General features: G+C 46.5%; 1 protein-coding gene across 7 annotated transcripts in view; it reads left to right on the top strand.

Annotated features, from left to right (window-relative positions):
* Nucleotides 1-480: 480 nt before the first annotated feature.
* Nucleotides 481-22,235, top strand: part of scn8aa (sodium channel, voltage gated, type VIII, alpha subunit a) — a 44,378-nt gene continuing 22,623 nt past the window's right edge. For 2 of the 7 annotated variants that reach the window (XM_086214701.1, XM_086214703.1), the window contains exons 1-11: nucleotides 1,152-1,505; nucleotides 4,872-5,205; nucleotides 10,754-10,871; nucleotides 12,124-12,214; nucleotides 12,854-12,982; nucleotides 14,260-14,351; nucleotides 18,230-18,451; nucleotides 18,682-18,745; nucleotides 18,876-19,017; nucleotides 20,831-21,037; nucleotides 21,122-21,403. In XM_086214701.1, the coding sequence (XP_086070827.1) occupies nucleotides 4,927-5,205; nucleotides 10,754-10,871; nucleotides 12,124-12,214; nucleotides 12,854-12,982; nucleotides 14,260-14,351; nucleotides 18,230-18,451; nucleotides 18,682-18,745; nucleotides 18,876-19,017; nucleotides 20,831-21,037; nucleotides 21,122-21,403 (1,626 nt within the window). In that variant the 5' untranslated portion in view covers nucleotides 1,152-1,505; nucleotides 4,872-4,926. Of the gene's footprint in view, nucleotides 992-1,151; nucleotides 1,506-4,871; nucleotides 5,206-10,753; nucleotides 10,872-12,123; nucleotides 12,215-12,853; nucleotides 12,983-14,259; nucleotides 14,352-14,558; nucleotides 14,651-18,229; nucleotides 18,452-18,681; nucleotides 18,746-18,875; nucleotides 19,018-20,830; nucleotides 21,038-21,121; nucleotides 21,404-22,235 lie in introns of those variants that run through there. The other 5 variants (XM_086214700.1, XM_086214698.1, XM_086214699.1 and 2 more) reach the window with 5 other exon arrangements.

Below are 22,235 nucleotides of genomic sequence, written 5' to 3' on the forward strand. Positions count from 1 at the left end.
GCCTAAATCCATTTCCCCTGCGGAGGCTCCTGTTGACCCCTGGTGACCCCTGAGGGCCTCCAGGTGGCCCTGATAACACGGAGGTTTAGTTCTGAAACCTCCCTTCAGTCACTGCTGCAAACTTCAATCCAAGAAGCTTTATGTTTGTTTGTATTTTGCTAAAAAAAAAAAAGGGGGTTAAAATCCTTTTCTACCTTTTTTTGTAAACGTCATTTGGTTTTTTAACTCTCATCTTGTGTGTGTCTCATCTCATGGCTGATAAAAAAAGGAGGAGGAGGAGAAGGGGGCACCACAGTGGTCAGACCCCTGAGGGGGAGGAGGAGGGTGACAGCCACCCATTAGGTGTCTCCCTCACAACCAGATTTCTTTGCCCATTGATTAAAGCTATTAGGATTCAATTCCATGCAAATTTCGATTGATTAAAAGAACCAGAGACACAAATCTTCCTTCACGTTAATTGCGTTACACACCTGATTACGGGCGTCTGCGTGGAAGTGGGTGGAACTAAGGGAGGCACTGCAAATTACAGGTCTTCTTCTGCTTCTTCTTCTACTGAGGAAACTTGTGCTTCACTCCTCTGCGTGTGTCGCCGGCTCGGACTGACAGCAGATAAAATCCCCGCACTACGAAACCCCGCGTCGAGGCGTTTTTGTCGGATCAACCTTGCGCGTGTTTTCTAGCGCAACCTCCCGGACTCCAACACCCCCCCCCCCCCCAACCACCACCCCCCTCCGCTGTCGCACCCCGGGGGGACGTCGAGGCTGCAGGCCTAAATGACCTTTAGGATTTTTTTTTTTTTAGCGACCCACCGCACTTGCCGACACTCCCTCACATTCTGCTGAGAGTCATCATCAATTATGCAGGGACGCTGCTCGCGCTGAGGGGGGAAGAGAGCAGCAACAATATGGCGACAACCGCAGTTTCTCCCCGATCGTCTCCACATCTGCAGTCCCGCTCCGGCCCCCTGGATTCACTGTAACGCTTCCAAAAAGTGAGTAACCTTCGTCATTACCGTGCGAGGGGACGGCGGCAGGTGTCGGGAGGTAGGTTTTCTCCGGCTGGGTAAATGTCGCAGAGCTGCCCTGCATCTTGGCTTTTTTTTTTCTTCTTCTTCTTCTTTTTTTTTAAGGGGGGGGGGTGGTGGTGGTGGTGGTGGTGGTGATGGGAGCGGGATGGAAGAGGGTGTCTGCGCTTCTTGAGCGGCTGGACCAAAGCAGAAGAGGACAAATATATTAATTAATCAGTCGATTTTTGAGGGTATCGATCAGGGTTTTTGAGGGTTTTTTTTTTTAATTCCAGAGCATCAGATTCACCTGGTAGGCTTCAGATGACGCGCAACGTGACCGCTCCAGATTAGGAAAACAGACAGTAATTTACAGATTATTTGATCCATTTTGGGCTTTTTTTTAAATTTGTGTGAGAGAGTGTGTGTTAAATACAACCTCTGGATTACAGGATGATGTGTTTGCTCCAGCTGGAGGCTTCCGTGGAGGTGCAGATGCTATGTGAGTAGCCCGATCCTCCTCCATTCATCGATAGCCGACAGATCCTGGTCGGTGCGGCTGATTTGGCGTCATTTCTGCGCACCTTATCCCGGCACTTTAGCTGGGTTTCACCTCATTTTGGCGTCTATGTGAGGGTGTTTTTTTATTTTTTTGTTGTGTGTGTGTGTGTGTGGGGGGGGGGGTCTGTGTGGCTATCTTCAGCACGGCTCGTATTGATTTGGCAGCTGACATGGCTTCACGGGTGTGGTGCAGATCTTTCATGGCAACGCGCAAAAAAAAAAAAGAAACAGCACAGAGCCCTTTTTGATTTGAATCCGTTTCTGGCTGACAGAGACGTGGTGCTGGTGATGAATCGTGAGACCAGGACGGGAAAACACGGTTGCGTTCGCCCCAGCGTGACATTTTCTCCATCCAAACCAGCCACTGCAGCAGCACCGCTGTGGCCCGTCCTGGTTGCGGCGGGCCGCGTCTTCTCTGCGCAGTAACCTCCAGCGTCTCTCTGAGGCTCGGCTCGGTTTCATTCACTGGCAGAGGGAAGCGCTCGCAGCGGCGCCATCAGGGTTCCACCTTTTTATTCACTTGATCCACTTCAGTAAACAAGTGTCAACGCGTGTTTGATAACCAGACGACTGGGAACATGCACGAATGTTACAGTGTGTGTCTGTGTGTGTGTGTGTGTGTGGGGGGGGGGGGGGGCGGCATGATCGCATTGGCATTTGTGAACCGCGAGCAGGCTGAGACACAACAGGACGGTGTTTGTCCTCGTGGTTCTGCAGCCTGGTTTTGGGAGAAGCTGCAGGCCCACAGACGTCGAGCTCAGCCAGGAGAGGCCTGGCTGCTTTCCCCACAAATCGAGATTTTTCCCTGTGTGAACCCTGCATGCATGCATTCCTGCCCTGTGTGTGTGTGTGTGTGTGTGTGTGTGTGTGTGTGTGTGTGTGTGTGTGTGTGTGTGGTGTTGAAGCTGACAGCAGAGCAGCAGAAGGCTCAGTGACTGTGAGGTTCCGGGGTCCATTTTAAAACAGACGTCTTGGCTCGCAGGATGCATGTTTTCATGTGTGTGTTTTTCTTCTGTCACACTAGGACAGATCGAGTGTGTGTGTGTGCGCACACGCGTGTGTGAGATATCTTGCCAAGCATGATTAAATAGATTGCGTTATGCAAACCATGAGCAGGAACGCGACCGTGCTTGTGATGGAGGCTGTGTAGCTGCGTCCTCCACCATGGCTGCACCCATGAATGGAGGTTGTAATGAGGGTCCCAGCTCAGGTGTGGCGCTCCTCTGGGCTCCTTCAACGGTTACAACCTTGACCCTGAAAACGTCCTGCAACTTGAAGAGTGGTCGTGTCACCGTCTGACCCTTCAACATCTCAGTTTACTCACAAAAAACTCCACCGAGTCGCAAACCCAAGAAACCCTGACGGAGGCTTGGGGCCCGTCAGAGGTTTTAATCTGGAGCGGGAACTTCTTTCTGATAAGACATCAGACTCAGTGGGTCCTACATGCCACTGCTGCTTTAGACTCAACCAAATCTTGAGAATCAAGACAAACTAAAATGTGTATCAATAATTAGACATTAAAATTGGATCAATTATGACTTAAAAATGTACTTGAATAATAGAGGTAAAAGATTTTGTCAGATATTTGGTCACAGGAAACTTGCATTGCAAGATATTTGTTCTGTCCGGTTTGGGGCATGAAATCAAAGCGATGTGTTTCCATCGCTGGTGATCCTGAAGGCTGCCGGGCCGTCACGCCAGCACCCACGTTTACGTTGAACAGCGATTTGTGTTTGCTGCTCCTGATGATGAACGGATGCTTCCTGTGGCGTTGGGTTGGTGAAAAGTTCACAACTAAACCCCATCAATGTAATTTTCTCACATAAATGCAAGGAGAGCCGGTGGGTGAACGTCAAAGCTCTCAGCCTCAAATAAATATTTCACAGGATGATTTAGGTTTTATGGGTCGTCTGCTGGAAGTTCACCAACATTCAGACGACAAGATATCGACAATCCCTGTACATTTGTACTGCTACACATGAAGCAAACAAGGGTCCCAGGGAGATTCGGAATTATATTATTTTACATCTCCATATGCTGTTGGAGAATGTTTGTTTGAAAACTAGGCAGCAAAGAGCAAAATGGAGGAAGAAACGCGCAGCACAAACACACACACTTCGCATACATGCTGTGACAGAAAACACGCCTTCCGCTCAAGGGCGATTTCACAGCACGGCGGTAGAAATGTCTTTTAACTAGAGCCGCTTCCCAGCCAGAAACCTATGCGCGTGTACAGGAAGTAGATCTTCAGCGACACGGTTCACACCTGGTTCAAACCAAAAGGTTGATTTAATACTTGCATTTCCACTGTAAACAGGATTTACTGTAAGAGTAATACTTCACTCAGAAAGCATATTTTCTATTTCGAGCGCTCACAGCTTGATGTAACAGGGATGTTTTCCTCTCTCCTGCGTGACTTCTTTGGGAAATGCAGAAAGAGCCAGCCACGTTTATTTAGCCTGAAGCTAATGTAGCCAAACAGCTAACAACAGCAAAACAATCCAGAAACGTCTGTTCACAACCTCTCAAGACATCATCTGACCCAGCTGAACGCTCAGGGATCCACTAACACTATCGCACCTCTAGCTTTCATGAATTAGCCTGCTTGAGCAAGTTGGTTCAGCAGCCTGGACCAGCCGGTCACATGCTGCGACCACGAACGAGCGCTGAACAGGAAGTGCTACAGTGTAGAACGTAATTTCTTTGTTTCACAGACAAAGCTAGTAGCAAGTATAGGTGATGCCGCTGTGCTAACGTTTAGCTTGTTGGCAAACCTGAACGCTCACGTTACCAAGCGGTTGGCCTGGGTTGGAATGTGTTCTCAGGTGCCTGACGAATCTTGATGTGGTCGATCCGGCATCCCTCATTATGACATCACAAATGTCGCATACCTGGCACAGGTGTGCTCCTGTGGCTCGCTGTGATTCAGGGTGGGATGCTTCCTCGGTGTTACTGAGCCAAATAACGATTGCTCTCGAGTCCTAAAGCCTGAGTCTTGTTTGAGGACAGGACCAAGTCGAGTCTCAAGTCCCTTACATGTGCGAGTCAGACTTTAGTCCACGTCTCTCATTTGGATCCAACGAGGCGGGGCGCCATTTTTTTTTCACGTCATGTGACTTTACTTTGCAACTGGCATCATGAAATGTTGTACTTGTGAAGTGGCTGGGTTCCGTCTCTCATTCTGCTGCCTTAATCGAATGTTATTTGCTGCTCACAGACAAAATATCGAGTGTGTGGGGAAAAGATAGAAAAGCACAAATTTGAATGGCAGCGTGACCTTTCTTCTTCATGTCCTCCCGCCCTGCAGAGCTGCTACAGTGGATGGTACAAACCTAAGGACCAAGTAGTTGCAGGATGAAAACATGGCTGCACCCCTTCTTGCACCGCCAGGACCTGATAGCTTCAAGAAGTTTACTGCTGAATCTTTGGCGGCCCTTGAGCAGCGCATCAATGAGGAGAAGAACAAGAAGCCACTCAAGCAGGACAGCAGTTACCGTGACGACGATGACGAGAACAAACCCAAGCCCAACAGCGACCTGGAGGCTGGGAAGAGCCTGCCCTACATCTACGGGGACATCCCTCCAGGAATGGTGGCGGTACCACTGGAGGACCTGGACCCATACTACCTGAACTCTCAGAAAGTGAGTGTGAGAACATGAAGAACCCCTGCATGTCATCCTCTGGCCCTCAGACCCAGGGTGTTTCTCTCGGGGCTGGGTATCCAACTCAAACATCTTTTTCTGGCCAGAACACTGGCCATCAAATTTGTCATTCAATCATTTTTTTCCTACCAGATTCTTCCTGACATAATTAAAAGTCTTCAATTTTCAAATCTTAATGAGTATAAGTGGAAGTCATACCCAGCCTCACTCACCAGTGGTATTTGTCCCTCCCCCTCAGATATCCCAAATCTAGAATTATGGTTCTGTATCATATAATTGATCTGCATCTCATCAGTCCAAAGCTCTACCTGGCAGGCTGAGCGGTGCTCCTGGTGGTGTGTCTTTGGGGATGGTTTTGTTTGTGATATTAGTCACACGTATTTCTATGCAGCAAAAAATAGAAATCAGAGTCTTTGGTGTATCAGCTACATTTAAGCTCGAGATTGATTTTGAGATAAACATCATCTCAGGTTTGAGGCATAAACGGTGTTGATCAGAAGTTCTGGCGATTGTCTCACCTCAAATGTGCTGCGAAGGGTGGACTGGTGTGGACGGGTGTGGACATTGAGACAGGTGTGGATATTTAGACAGGTGTGTACGGGTGAAGACAGGTGTTAAAAGGTGTACAAAGGAGGAGACAGCTGTAGACAGGTCGGGATAGGTGTAGATGGGTGAAAACAGGTGTAGAAGGAAGTAGACGTGTGTGGGGTGGAGAAGAGGGGTGTAGACAGGTGTGGACGGGTGCAGATAGGAGCAGGCAGGTGGAGATGTGTGTCTGCGGGCGTGGACAGGTGTTGCCGGGAGCAGGCTTGTGTAAACAGGTGTTGATTTATGTTGACAGGTGTATGTAGGAGCAGGTGGGTGTAGACGGGTGTGAAGCCCAAACATAAACATTAATAGCATCCTCTTAATGTTGAGTTTTACACTGTAGCTGAGGAGACGTGTGTGTGTGTGTGTGTGTGTGTGTGTGTGTGTGTGTGTGTGTGTTTGTGCTGCCATCCAGGTGTGCCATGTTTACAGTTGTCATAATTTGATGATTGGGGTGGAAATATAACGATGTTTTCCTTCCTTGAGGACCCTCGGGGAGGCGGGGGCTGGGGGGCTGGGGGGCTGGGGGGCTGGGCCGTGGCTCTAATCTCTGACGGGCTCTTGGGGCTTTGGGGAGGAGGTCAGACGCTGTAACTGCTGAACGACCGTTGTTCCACATGAAAGACTTTCCTAATTGTTGGAATATTAATCTGTGATGGGAGAAAAGCAGCAGCAGCAGCGGGCGGCGGCAGGCTGAGGGAACTCTCGGTCTCCCTGACGGAGGCCGAGAGGCTCCTGTCACGGCCGACCCCCGATTGTGACGACAGCAGAGTGACCTTGAGCGTCGCTGTCATGTGACGCTGTCAACCACCGCCGTAAAACCTAGAAGAATTCATCTCTGGGGACTGCCTTTGACTCTTTTGGATCAATAAGAATAATTGAAGATAAGAAAAACACATGAACCACCGGTAACGATTAAAAAAGCTTAAAATTGCAGCCATTTTGGAACATTTAAGCTGCAGTATTTGGTGAATCTGTGTGTTTTACAGTATAAACCTGCTCTTAATTTAATAAGAAGCAAGAGTATTTGATCCTAAAATGGCTGTCCTTGCCCTCAGCTTGCGTGTTAAGGTCAGTTCATGTTTTTCTACACAGCAATGAGCAGCGAGGCTGAATTCTTCTACCGTCCCTTATGTCTATTTAAAAAAAAAAAAAAAAATTACATAACAAATTTGGCATTAGGTTCCAAAATGGTCTCCATCGATCATATATTCTTCTAATTATCGCTCCACTTCTGACAGCTTGGTTGTGTAACTCCGTCCCATCAGCGCACCTTCAAATACAGCAAGAACCACCTGGAAGGAAACCTGAAATGCTTCGTCTTTTTTATTAGCTGAGAGGAATTTGAGTGCGTTTAGGTGCGGAGTATCTGTCTCCCTCCGTCTGTCTCATACCTCGCTGTCTTTACACAGAGCACACTGACGGTTATATAACGCACCGATCCAGCACGCCACAAGGAGGAGACACGATTCAGATGACACGAGGCAAACATGTCCGGCGATACATGGCACTGTAAATTCACTTGTGTGTGTGTGTGTGTGTGTGTGTATGTGTGTGTGTGAGAGAGTGAGAATCACAGATGCACACGAGTCGTGCAGGCGTCTTCTGTTTGGATTCTTGTCTCTGAGCCTGACTCCACCAGCAGTCCTGTCAGCGCCGGGCATCAAGCAAATCTAATTATGGCCCTCGATCTGGTCTCGTTCTAATGCCAAAGGGAGCCGAGGCTGCTCTGGTTCTGGCAGCTCCGGCTGCGGTGACGTCAGATCAGGTGACGACCTTGATGGAGGAACGCTGCTCTGCACATCCTTGTCACTGAAGGGCGGAGGGCCAGTTCTCCATACGTGTTACGTCTTCAGTTGTGGTATCTTAGATTGTGTCGTAGCCTAGACAGAGCGCTGGCAGGCTGGTGGGGCGATGACGCAGCAACCAGCCCTCCCCAACTAGCTGGCAGCAGGAGTGGGGCCAGGCCAGGTCGAGCTCCACGTCAGGTTACAGGCTAAGAGAGACAGGAGGAGGAACGATGGACGGGGACGGTGGGCAGACTTCTCTCCTCCCTGCTGCAGCCTGGCTCGACAAACTGTGCAACAAAAAACCTTTGTACTTTATTTATCACAATACAGTCGACATGTGCTCGTCTACTTTGCATTAATGTAGTCACAGAACAGCACAAGTTATTTTTCCTAAAATGTATTTTAGACCATGAGATGCCAGCACCCCCTGAGCATCTTAGCACCTAGCGTAGCAGCTGGGCTCATACATCACGCTGTGTTTTGAATGGGAAGCTTTTAGGCGGCAGGCTCCATAAAGCACAGTCCACTGACCATTAACCACAAGGCTCGGGAAAAAAAAAAGGGGGTGCTTGTGGAAAACCCGCCGCAGCCCTCATGGACGCCGCAGCCCTGCCTGATGGCTGGAGCTTTTGAGTCTCTCTGTGTGCCTTCGTCTCCTCCCCATCCCCCCTCCTATCGTCCTCTTCGCTCAGGCTGCTCTCGCCCTGCTTCTCCTCAGCCTGCTGCTGCCACAGTTGCTGCCTGCCTTCCCGCCTGCTTCACTCGCCCTCCATCTCTCTGCGTTTCTGCCTCCCCTGCTCTCCTCTCTGCTCAGTCCGGGATTATGAAATTTTCAGTAGCTTTGCAGCAGTTTAGTCATGCGTTAGAGAAAAAGACTCTACATACATAGGAGTGGTGTGTGTGTGTGACATACTGGTTGGTGCACATGTGTGTGTCGAACATACACACAGAAAATATGTGTTTGATAGTTGTATTTAGCATCATGTCATGCTAGCAGCAACTAGGAAAATTTCCAGGTGTGATTGTAGCTGACCACAGAGCAGACTGGGAATGTTAACAGTAAGTATTGACACTTGTGTGTGTGTGTGTGTGTGTGTGTGTGTGTATAGCAGGAACAATTATTTAATCAATCGGCACCTGCTCTATTTGAGTTGCCTATAGATTTCAGGCATATTAACATCAAGAGGGTCATGTGACAGCCCCCCCACCCCACCCCCCAGCAGGAAGCCTCTTCATTTGGCTCCCATGTTCCTCTCTGAGATGTTTCATGTTAGCATCAGCGTCTTACACATTCACTTAATTTCTGCTGGAAGTGCACAGACTACACGCGGTCATGTAACACCACTGTGAGGCCTCCTGCTGTACCAATCCTCCTCCTCCTGTCCTTCATCCTCCCTCCTGTCTCCAACCTTCAGCGCGGAGTCGACGGCTCTTCGGGGTTTAATGTAGTGAGGGAAGCCTCGCTGAAAGCTCACAAGCCCATATCAATTGTGAAAATGCACAGTCTCATTAAAGTTTCATGCAAATCGTCATGTTTTATTTAAACAATTATGAGGTTCTCCACAGAAAGAGGCTTCCAGCTCCTCTCAGTTCAGCTTGTTTCCTTCTCTCAAAACCTCCGAAGCCAGGACAGGCAGGGTGGAGCCAGTGATGGATGCACAGGCTACACACACGCGCGCTTGCGCACACACGCACACACACACACACACACACACACACACTGGGCATTTCCAGTGGTGAAGGGAAAACCCTGATAATTCGGGACGTGCTAAGGGACTGGAACACGTACCACGAGAAACATCCTGGCAGCCATTTTAACTTTGTCCAAATGTTTTACTTGATCTCATGTGAAGGTTAACAGACGCCTCATCCAGCCCAGTCGCTCGCTGTCGAAGTCATTATGCATTTCAACTGGAAGTACATTTCATATCTGCACCATCTCTGGTTCAAAAATGTCAGCTGGTGGTCGGGCAGGACCACATACACTCACACTGGGAATCTGTTTTTTTTTTTCCATTGCTTTTAAAGTACTTACACATTATTGACATTCAGCTAAAAACTGAACAACTGGAGGCTGTCAGGGGCCGACGAGGCATCGAGCTAACAGAGATTAGAGACTTTGTGCGTTAACGTCAGGGCTTTGTTCCACTCAGCTCCTCGCTGATGTGGATGGTGTACGGATTGAAAATAAAGGCAAGTTGGTGCATGTTGATGATATCTGAAGCCAAAACGGTGACATTTTTGTTAGCGAGAAGCCATCTTGAATGGAGCCGTTAGTGAAGGAACAGGATGTGATGTATCAAAGGCAGGTTAGCTCCTTCCTGGTGATCAAAATATATTAATTATGATAACATAATTGTTTTTCTGGGCTGTTGAGGTTTTCAGTTCCGCGTGGTGCCAGAATCACTCGGTTACTGGGTCCACTGGGGCCCCCCAACCAGCGTTTATCACCTCATGTAATAAACTATGGAGTGAAAAATTAAAATAAACTAAGCATTTTTTTGTATACACTTCAAAATCCAAATAAAGGACAAAAAAAAGCTTGGGTAGGTAATTTCTTCATCTTCATGTGTTTATTTTCATATCTGTGCGCCGTTCTTGCTGCCGGAGCAGAGTGGGAGGACCCCTAGTTGTTACTTGTCCATTGGTTGCTGAAGGTTGTTGCTGTTGTCCCAGTTTTATTGCTGCAACGGCCAATGAGAAACCGCACCACTTGACCGCTGACCAACTGTGCTCCCCGTCCATGATCGCATTTATGAGGCCACTCGTCTGGTGCAGCTAAAAAACAAAAAAAAAAACGCCGCAGGCACCAATGCACTCCCAGTTGACGTGCATTTGTTTGAAAGATCTGCTGAGTGTCATAAAAAAAACGCCCCCCCAAAAAATACATTGGAAATTCATGTCCGTGAGTCAGTAGATTCAATTTTGCAAGTAGTACACTGACTGCAGTGAGCCTGGGTTGGATCATGTGTAACCAGTAGTAGAAATTGCATGTATAGAACTGTAAAGTGCTATTTAAAAAAAAACAACAAAAAAAATCAATTTCATTTATGCGTCCAATGAAAGTGGAAGCTGTTTTCTGAACTGTGTGTTTGCTGTAAAGATGCTAACACTGTTTCTCTCTCTGCTCTCTTCTCTTCTCTCCACAGACGTTTATAGTGCTAAATAGAGGGAAGACAATCTTCCGTTTTAGTGCCACACCTGCCTTGTACTTCATAAGTCCTTTTAATCCGGTTAGGCAATTAGCTATTAAAATTTTGATACATGCATATCCTTTTTGAAATGGTGTCTTAACAGCAGAGACAAAAGGGTTTTCTGTTGGTGTGTATTATTCATGATGACATGTCCTGTCCCTCCACCGCCTCTGTGACTGTCGGGAGAGGAGAGACGCTCAGTACGTAGCAGGCTGAGGATGAAGTGCAAGATAACAAACATGAGTTGGAACAATGATGGAAATGGATATTTTCTAGATGCCACCGCGAACATGTAGATACAGGAAGCCATTTCATTGACGATGAGTCATCTTAACCAGTAAACCGGGACAGACTTGCTCCGTCAGCCTGTCATTGTTCAGAAGTGGGCCGGTATCAGCTGGAGGTTGCACCGCGACTGCTCGAGACTCGTGAGGTGAAAGAAAATAGGCTCTAAACTTCCAGCTGCAGCTCATCAAAGTAAAATCTCCTTAAAGTAGGTCGACTCTGCCCGCCGATCAACCACGCAGACACTGAAACTGATCCACGCCTGGTTCTGAACCCATCCAAGCGACTGCAGTTACCATGTTTTTGACAGGCAGCTAGAAAAGACGAAGTCTGGATTTCAAACTCCCAGAACTGTCTGACAGTGTTACTGAATCGTTGTGAAACGCCACGAGAGCCGTGAGAGTGACCAGAAGCACCTCTGAAGGTCCATCCCTGCGAGAGACACCTTTGTCTGCTGATACACCGTCAGTACAAAATAGTGTTTATAAATCTGCGCTCATGTTGTCACTGTTACAAGCTTCCAGTCTGGGTTGGTTTAGCAACAACTGTGGTCACCGCTAGGAACTGAGATCCTCTGTTTCGTCTTTATCATCATAAAAACTGTTCTGTCTTGTTTTCATCAATGAAATTGATGGACTTGAATGTTGGTGGTGGGCTGTCGGACATTTCAACTGCATGTTTTCCTTCACTTTTGCTTGTTGAATTTTAAATGAGAATCCCTAATGCCGGCTGAGCGAACAGCAGATCAACCCAAAGGTCCATTTTGTATTTGAATTGCTAACTAAAAGGTGTTTTGAGCTGGCATTGACAGCAGAACTGTGCAGAACGTCCACAAACACTTTGATTTCTGCTAAACCCTTCCAGTTCTGTGTAGAGTAGATATACAATATATCACAAGTCGTATACTCGCAGAGTAACAGCAGCAGTATACAGATATGCAGTAGAGGGTGTGTTTGTGTTTGTTTGTTTTTTTTTTCCTGCTGTGTGGTTTTATAAGGTTTTTGTCGTTTGACACCATATTTTCCTTAACCTTCCGTTTACTCTTTTCAGCATGATCATTATGTGTACTATTTTGACCAACTGTATATTCATGACCTTTAGTGATCCTCCTGAGTGGTCAAAACAAGTAGAGTAAGTACAAATTTACTCCGTTCACCCAGTGCATGTAGAAGCGTAGACGCTAAGTTAGCCTCAGTTTGTGCCTCCCGTCGTTATGATGTTCAATTTGAGGGTGAAAAATAAGCCATCACGCAAAGCTTTGACCCAACGGAGAGTCACATTTCCTGATCTACGCAGATGGAGACGACTTAGACTGAAGAGACATGTTTTGTGTGTGTAATATCAGGAAATATGCCGTGAATGAATATCGTCTTCAGCGTAATAACTATCACTCATGCTAACACACGGGCGGCACAATCTGGGGCAAGCTAAAGGCTAACGCTAGTGCTAAACCTGTGGAAACGTGTTTGCTTGGTTAAAAACAAAGCAACGTTTTGCTTGACTTCATTCAAAATGCAGAACATTTTTAACGTTTGGTATTCACCTTACATTCCAGGGGTTCTGTTTTATCATTACATCTGATGATTTTATGCTAAATTGCTAACTTATATGACCTTTTTAGAAGCATTATGAATGGTGTAGTGATATTAATGCTTGTTTTTATAGATTGTTGTTGGCATTGCTCGTCGCAGTGAGGCAGCTGACGTTCAGACATGCGTGCGCTTTGATCCGTCCCGCTGAACTGATTCTGTCAACATTTTTGTCTTTCAGGTACACGTTCACAGGAATTTATACATTTGAGTCTCTTGTAAAAATCACGGCGCGAGGATTCTGTATAGACGGGTTTACATTCCTTAGAGATCCATGGAACTGGCTGGACTTCATGGTCATTTCGATGGCGTAAGTATTATTTCTTGTTAAATCAGAAAGATGATGTGATATCATAAATATTGGCATAATTTTATGGAGTGGGTGGGTGAAGGAAGTGCTGCTGAAGACTGTTCATCCGTCTCTCCATCTGATAACTTGTGTTTCCTCCATTGAGCTGAGATTTTTCTGCCATTTCTCTTTGGGACTTGTAGGTTTTCCCATCAGACACTCCTGGTCTCCCACTTCAGACCATCTATCTTCCTCATTTACCTCTCGCTCACCCTCTCTCTCTCTCTCTCTTTCTCTCTCTCTATCCTCTGAGTTCACAACATCTTGATTCAAAGGGCCGTCCACATCAACAATGATAACAAAAGCTATGATATATAGCAGGGTTCACCAACGTGGTGCCCGGGAGCACCGGGTCGCCCGCAAGGACCGCATGAGTCGCCCGCGGGCCTGTTCTAAAAATAGCTCACCACAGCGCCACTCACCAGTGAGCTGCATCTATTTTTTTGTTTCTATTTTTTAATCACACTTGCATTGGTGTGAATTTGAAAATGACAACAGGCCTGTCCTAGATTTATCTACGTATAAAGAGGTAAAAAAAAAACAAATTTTTGTATGTATACCATCTCTATATGTGTCAGAATGGTAGCCCTTCGCATTGATTGGTACCCAAGGAGCAGCTCTCCGCTTCACAAAGCTTGGTGACCCCTGATATATAGCATTAAAAATGGAGTTCATTTGGCAGGAAACACTTTAAGATAAACTGAACAGTTGCGCAGCTTTTTCAGTGTTTCTACTGCATAACATCAAGTTGTAAATTACACGCACAAAAAACACCGTTTTTCCTGAGTCAAACTGCACGTGTGAGGTGTGACTGATGCCCCCTTTGACAGTCGCTACGGTAACAACAAACCGATGCTGACTCACACAAAAGTATAAAGAAAGTGCGTCTTCAAAACATTAAATGAAAACAAACTCTTGGAAAAGAGATTCTCCTGTCTTACGAATGAATGAAACAAAACACCTGAACTTCGACACTCTGGTGCAGAGTCATGATGCCGTAATTAAGGTTTCCTCGGGTACCACAGTTCCTGCTACAGAAACCTAGAGCAGCCTCATCCTTCTTGCTGTGGACGGCCATGAAGACCCAGAAGTCTCTGCCACATAGCTGACGGCTCCTCTTTGAGCAGAAGTCCAACTCACCTCCTTCATTCTTGTCGCGCTGTCACATAGAACTGATCTTACCGCCTCATATCTGTGTGTAAATAACCAGCTGTTGTAACTGTGGTTTGATCCTGCAGGTATATAACAGAGTTTGTAAACCTAGGCAATGTCTCAGCTCTGCGCACGTTCAGGGTGTTGAGGGCATTGAAAACTATTTCTGTAATTCCAGGTAAGACAGGATGGGGCGGGGGCTGGCGGGGGGCGGGGTCGGTGTTAGGTGTGTGTGTCTTTCTTTCCTTTTACCTTCCACCCTTCTCCTCAGTGGACAGGCTCTGTGAGTGGCGTCGTTTCCTCCTGGTTCGGTGGTGTTGTGCTCTTGGCGTGTGTGGTTTTTGTCATCGTGTTTGTTCTGTGTGTGATCCTTCCCCTATTTCAGATATATAACAGAGTTTGTGGACCTGGGCAATGTATCTGCGCTGAGAACATTCAGAGTTCTCCGAGCATTGAAAACTATCTCTGTCATTCCAGGTGAGACTCAGTTTAAACACTAAGGCTGATCCTCTCACCCTTTCTTTTCTACTCACTATTATTGATTACGATTATGATTTAAGCAGCAACGAAAGAATTGGAGACAGACATTTTTTGATTTATTTTTCCTCCAAAATTATCAAAAATGGTACTAATACATTTTTGATAGGCTTTGCAGTCTCCTCTAGGGCCCTCCAAAGTGTCTGCACTCTCTTCTGCACTCTCATTATGAGGCTGGTTTCCAAGGCAGCTGTGTCTCTCTTCAGAAATAGCTCTAGCCCACTCCTTTCACTGGCTCTTTTCCGAATAAGCAGATGCCCTTTTCTGTAGACAAGAAAAATTGTTGATGGATTATGCTCATTTTAAGGACAAGAATCGGGTTATTTTTCATGGTAGTTATCAGATAAGATTACAGCTTCTCAAATTTGCCTTACAGTTTATTACCACCACTACCAACCCCCCCCCCCCCCAAAAAAAACCCACCAAAAAACAAATGTGCAAGTGAAATTAAAAGATCAACAATTTTGTTGCACATTTTTTTTAACTGAATTGGGAAGAAAAAAAAAGCAGAGGATTCAGTGTTTTTGGGATTACAATCCCACACATGTTGCTGTTCCTACGGCTATTCTCGCTCTTCGAGAGATCCCACAGAATACAGCCGTTACTTACGTATGAAGACTGCCAAGCCTAGTTTGTGAACATATCTCTTATGCTGCATGATGCTTTTCAGTCACTTGCTTTTACAATATTAACCTAAGAGCTTGGCTGACAAATGGCATTGAAAGTTTGATTTGCCCTCCTTTTTGTTTTTTTTAGTTTGATTATTGATTTTGTTTTATTTTATTTATTTGTTTTTTACAACCTACTTGAATGATTATATCACGAGAAACCCACGTTGAAGAGGTCGGGCTTGCAGATGGGATGGTTGAGTGACCTGCTGACCTCTCTGAGTGACGCTGACCACGCATCTGTCTATCCATCGATAGAGGATGTGGAGCACATGTCCTGCTTCCTGTGGTTAGCTTTTAAAAGAGCACCTCACCCCCCCGTAAATGGATCATACCTTTATTTATTCAAAGGAATCGGTGACATTTGAGGAATTATGCATACACAGGTGGAGCGTTAGGTGAGGACCAACTCTTACGTTTGGGCGGTAAACGTGACGCCACAGTCAGATATCAGGTCGTTCACTACGAGCTGCGCCAATAATCTGTAAAGCTACTAATCACCTTCCCCACCAATCCCACCACCTCAGGTATGAACATGCAGACGACTGAAACAAACATGTGCTTCTGCAGTTGTACCTTTTTAGTTTTCGGTTTCGAGTCCCCTCATAATTTCTGTTTAAAACGCAGAGAATTAAGTCAGCAGCACGGCAGTGACCTGACAGTTCAACACCAGCGGGGAAGTCATTCGTCCGTCTGTAAAGTCCAACTTGAAGGGATGGTTTTGGACTTTTAGAGGCGTGGATGTGTTTTAAGGTCTTACCTCCTCTAGATTTGTGTCAGCGTGTCTTCTGTGCAGAGAGCAGCTGCCGCTCTGATGCTTGGCGTGCTGACAGCGGGATATTGTGGAAAACACATACACTTCAAAAGTTAGTATTTCTTTACACGCATGAAAAATTTGTCAACCATTTCCTTCCAGCACTAGGAAGCCCTTTCTTCAGGCTCTACATTGCAGAACGTCCTTTGTCTTCATGCCACACAGTGACCAGCTGCTTGACCTGCGGCAGAGTAAAACGGCCGGCAGCTCACATAGGAATACAAAGTTCTAGCGTTCAAAAGTAAAAGTGTGATTCAAGTGTTGAGTGCAAGTTGAAGGATATTGATGAGCTGTTGATGGCAGCTTTTATTTGCTGGATAAAGTATTTTTGTTTTATTTTGTTTTGTTTTTTTCCTGAAAAACCACTGGTGAGGACAGCTTCTGCATGGAAGATGCGCTGACCCACATCTACAGAAGCGAGGGACAATAAATCCAAACCCCGGTCAGAAAGTTCTGAGGATTCAGAAGCGAGGCTTGTGAAAGAATTGGTGAACCATTTTCCTCAGTGACTAAGAGGTATAAGACTCAATCTTAATCTGCGTTTAAGATTGAGTCCCTCTTTATAATCACATAACCTAGGACCTGCTGCGAGTTCCCCAAAGGGGCGGGGCCCCAGAGAACTCCTGTGACACTGACACAGCATATGACGAATCAGTCCACCGTCTGTGCGACCCTGAGCAGCAGGTTAGCTTAGCACAGTTTAGCACAGGGACCCGAATCAGGTGCCTGTCCCACTTTTGAAAACTCAACGTACAAACCAGGCGACCTCAGCTCCCCCGCTGCTGTTTGAAGCCCCGGATCAGAGTGAAGGTTCTCATTCAGCTCCCCCAAAATGTCAAAATTTTCCTCTGAAAATAATCCATGAGGGCGTGTAGTTTAAAATCCATTATGCAATAAATCGTGTAGGTTGGAGGCTTAATTTCACGAGTACGTAGATTTTTCTTTCAGTGGATTAATGTTCTAACAAACCATATTTGAGTTTCGTAATGAGATAAACTCTAGTACTTCCAGATAAGACTTTTTAAAAGAGAATAAAGAACTGTGTCTGCCAGACTGGGATTATCTGAAGCCCAATGTAAGACAATAATCTATGAGAAGATATAAACTGGTAGAGGCCAAACTGAGAGGGAGGTGCAGGTCATCCTGCTTCCGTGTTTGAGTTCCTGGTGGGCCCGTGGGAACACTGCCAGAGGATGCCGTCTGAAAGGTAAACTGATTTTGTCTGTAGTGAAACTGTGGATGAGACAGACTGCAGGGTCGCGGGACGGGGAGTCAGTGATTTCCTAAGACACCTTCAAGACAGTACAAGAAAAGTGCCAACAACAACAAAAAAAGAGAAGGTGCCCACACTGGCGCCGGCATTGAATTGCTTCTGTTCAGCCTTGGAGTTTAAATGACCTGCATGTGGTTTCCAGCCCCCCTGCCTGTGCCTCTGTCCCTCTCATGGCCCCTTGTTGTGCTGCTGTGCTCTCTTTCTTATGGATTTCCTCTCACTTTTCTACAGTCTTCCCCCTCTGTTTCATGTCATCGGCAATGAAATACAAATTCTCTCGTTAGAAAAGCCTGTCAGAGTTCGATTGTTTAAAAAAATAAAATAAAATTTGGTCTTGATAAATCTGGAAAGAGTGGGAAGGCTCTTAAATATTTCTTGTCTGTTTTGTTTCTAGCATTGTTATGTATGTAATATGTCATTTTTGTCCAAAATGTATTACTACCTTTACATAAGATTTAGATTTCTACAAATCCCCCATATTGGTATACACAGGAAGTCCTAAGATATTAGAAAAAAATACTACCTACATGTAATGCTTATATTAATCCAATGAACATTTATTTGTTAAGTTTCTACACGTAGCTTTTCTGACTAAAACCGGTCCGAACTGGATACCTCCCAGTGACAGATCCCCACAAGGCCAGACTTAGTGTTATTATTGGCTACAACAATTCAAGTAGACTCCAGAATTTCCTCCGCGGGGCGTCAGCAGCTCCTGCATCACCAGCGTGGTTTGTGTACGTGTGTGCGTGGCTACCTTGCAGGCCTGAAGACCATCGTGGGCGCCCTGATCCAGTCTGTGAAGAAGCTGTCGGACGTGATGATCCTGACCGTGTTCTGCCTGAGCGTCTTTGCGCTCATCGGTCTGCAGCTCTTCATGGGCAACCTGCGGCACAAGTGCGTGTTCTGGCCGGTCAACAGCACCGAGATGCTCCTGGCCAACGGCAACAAGAGCTTTGACTGGAATGAGTACATCATGAACGAGAGTAAGTCCGGGGGAAGCTTTGCCAGCAGTATGAGTCAGCCCATATGCTGGAGGGAGAAAACAATATGTCATTTTGGCACCGGGTAGCCCAGAGGAATGAATTTGAGATGAGCCGTGCCGGGTTGAAAGAGCAAAATGAAGTTTGAATAGCAACTGTTGCTGTGACAGAAAGTGAGTGAATTTGACTTATTAGTGCTGTTTTTCTTTGTTTTTTTTCTTTTTTTCGTTCAGCGAATTTCTACTTCCTGCCTGGCCAGTCAGACGCTCTTCTCTGTGGGAACAGCTCCGACTCCGGGTGAGCCGCCTTTCCCTTCAAATACCTGTAGCTCTTCTGTTTGCCTGCCATCAGATTAGATTACAAGGAGATAGTGCTGAGTCATTCTGGGGCCTGGTTTCCTGTGCCCCCCCCCCCCCCCCCCCAACAGCCGCTGCCCCGAGGGCTACACATGCATGAAAACTGGGAGGAATCCAAACTACGGCTACACCAGCTTTGACAGCTTCGGCTGGGCCTTCCTGGCTCTCTTCCGACTCATGACACAGGACTTCTGGGAGAACCTCTACATGCTGGTAAAGATCTCAGTTTCAGCTCCTCTCACAGCGGCCCTACAAATACAAGCGGCACAGCACACCGGTCAATGCATTGATCAGTTGATCGATTGAAGATGAACTTGAAGGGATAGTTCACAAAATAGTCAAAATGCCGTTATCTAGACGCCCTCATGCTGACGGGACGTCGGTGAAGGTTTTCGGAGTTTCACAGGGAAATGGTGTTACGGTTGAAATGAATGATGATGAATATTCAAAACATGGAGAAAAAAAAAACTATCATAAAACCATGAAATAGTTCTGAAGTCCTCATCCGAAGTAACCCAAGTGTCCCGGAGCCTCGACGTGCCGCCTTGTGTTGAAAATCATCTCTGACAGCGGCCGTGATGTCATCACTCAGAGGCCATTACGTCAGAGACGTTTTCCAACTGAATTGTCATTTATGGGTGGACGATCCCCTTCTGTTAATTATTCACGAAGCAAAACGGCAGTCCTGGCGGATAGATTTGATGATTTTTGTTTCCTGTGTTTTTGGATGAAATACTCCACTAGAAGATGCTACTGTAGGTCCTCAGATTTTGGGGGGATTCATTTATTTCTTTTATTGTCTGTGATATTCACAAAGACTGATTGTATAATCGTGCACATTCTTCTCTTTTCGCCCTCCTCCAACCACCAGGGCGTGGGGATACTGATCAGAAAACAAATTGATAAGTCCTCAGAAACTGTTCCGGATATTTAACCGAGAACGCGATCAACTGTTTGATAACAAAAGGAGACGACGAGAATCACACAGCAGCCATTTTGCAGGGAAAACGCAGGCGTCGTTGATCACGTTGATGAAGGTGTTCAGGTGTGAATGGCTGTGAAACATTTGCTCAATCAGACAGGAGCTCACTCTGCTAGGACGTGCCAACGTGGCTGCCGTGAAAAGAGCCTATAATCAGTCGCCGAATACTTACAGCACAGAGACTTTAAATCTAAAGTAGTTTAATACATTTTGAATCACATGTATAAATCTTTAATGAATCTATATTGACTGTAGGTCGAAGGAAATGGTGGTTGATTGTGCCTCCATGTTCCAAGCCTGTGGCCGGGTCACTGCCGTCCCGTCAGCCTCCACAATAGTGCTGTGAAATGGTGGCAACACTCCTGCCTCCGCATGGCCGAGTGGAGGGAAGGAAGTATGAAATATTAACAGCTCGGTATTACAGTACGGCCAGTGAGGGAGATGAGACACGATGGCAGCGGCCCAGCTTGTAGTTCTGCTGTTGACAGTCGGCTCCAAACTACTCACCAGCGGGAGTTCAGGAGATCCCGCTGAGTTTGGCTGACATGCAGGAGTCAAAGGTCATGCTTCCGACTCTCAACCTATGACTTTGTGTTGAATGCACTTCCCAGCAACATGTCAACTCCATCCATTATTGATGTGGGAGGGAATTTATCTTCTCTATCCCAGAGGTCTTGCATTGCCTCTTCATATGTGGAGTCATAGCTGCATCAAAGCGTCACGTATGAACAGTAGAACAGTTCTTGTCCCAGGCTGCTCGTCTGTTCTGCTGCGTTTCTTCACTTCTGCCTAGGATAACCACAAGTGGGTCCTTTTCTAGTGGTGAATAACACAGTCTTGGGTTTGCGCTGATTACAAGCCCAGCAAACGAAGAGCCGGTGTAAAAAAGTCTAATCAAGCTGATTACAGTGAACCTCAACCACAAATAAGCAGTCTGGAGTTGATTTTTTTGCATGTTTGACACTCAACTGGATTAAAAAGTTTGTTTGAAGCACCTCTACTGTTCCCTCCCTCCTCATCCTCTCTTTTGCTTCATCTGCACAGACCCTGAGGGCGGCAGGGAAGACCTACATGATCTTTTTTGTGTTGGTGATCTTTGTGGGTTCTTTCTACCTGGTGAACTTGATCCTGGCTGTGGTGGCCATGGCCTACGAGGAGCAGAACCAGGCCACCATGGAAGAAGCTGCGCAGAAGGAGGAGGAGTTTAAGGCCATGCTGGAGCAGCTCAAGAAACAGCAGGAAGAAGCTCAGGTGAGGCATCAACAGGATGGGGCCGCAAGTCTTTCCTGTTATTGTCATTGTTCTGACTTTATTCATGTTTGTCTTTCTTGTTAGACCGCTGCCATGGCAACCTCTGCGGGGACAGTGTCCGAGGATGCGGTAGAAGACGATGGAGGAGGGCGTCTGTCGTGCAGTTCCTCCGAGATGTCCAAGCTCAGCTCCAAGAGTGCCAAAGAACGACGCAACCGTAAGAAGAAGTGGCGGCAGAAAGAACAAGAGAAGGAGAAGGGTGACAGCGAGAAGTTCGTCAAGTCAGAGTCGGATGACGGCAGCAAGAGAAGTCGCTTTCGTTTTCCGGATAATCGCCTGGGTCGCAAGTCTTCCATCATGAACCAGGTGAGGAATGAGGGACTGACTTGTTGGGGCGAACATCTACAGCATCGGTCTTGTTGCATCTGGTGTGACGAGTCTAGGGTGGTGCTGTCGTTCACGTTGGCTCACGGTGACGCATTTGAAGACGTAGCGGAGAGAAAAAACAAACCTCTGTAGGAACAACAGCAAACCGCTCCTCTTGTGTCCGTTCATCAAAACCATGAAGTGATTTACATCTTCGTCGTCCCACAGATGAACTCTGTTGCTTTGTCAAATACATTGCATTTGTCTGAGCTGATTGCTGTTAGTAACACCAGTGATTTTCCCAACACAACACCTTGCCTCGTTTTTCTTTCATTATTGAGGGTTTTTTTTTTTATCTGTAAACCCTAAAGGGAGGATTTTGTAAAAATTACAGAAAAAAAACCCAGGATGGGTCCAGAAGAGAATTTCTTCACAGTTAGTAAAAATAGTTGCATCAACTCAAAAATGAACAGATGAGCTTTTGGTGGTCGCCACCGCGTGCAGCACAGAACATTGATCCAAACTGCAACTGGACCTGTTGGTGAACGCACCTTCATTGCCACGAGTGGCTTCAAGATGTCAGTGAAAAATGTGCTTGTTTTTCTTTCTGGTTTGAGGAATATTTCAGACTGAGAGGCTGCTAGTGAGGGGTTGCTCACGCTTACATGCGGAGGAGCATATAGAGGCCGGAGAAGAAGCACATGTCCAGGTCCTGAATTATTCACAGCCCTTACATGAATGTTTCAGAGGGAGCTAAGCTGCAGCTTTGTGCAGGCCTCACCTCCCATATACCCTGTATGTTAGTGGAGGATCTGCCAAACAACACATGAAG

Source organism: Aulostomus chinensis, chromosome 9, assembly GCF_037954235.1.
Source record: "Aulostomus chinensis isolate RoL2024-O1b breed Wild chromosome 9, RoL_Achi_v1.0, whole genome shotgun sequence".
Lineage (NCBI taxonomy): Eukaryota > Metazoa > Chordata > Actinopteri > Syngnathiformes > Aulostomidae > Aulostomus > Aulostomus chinensis.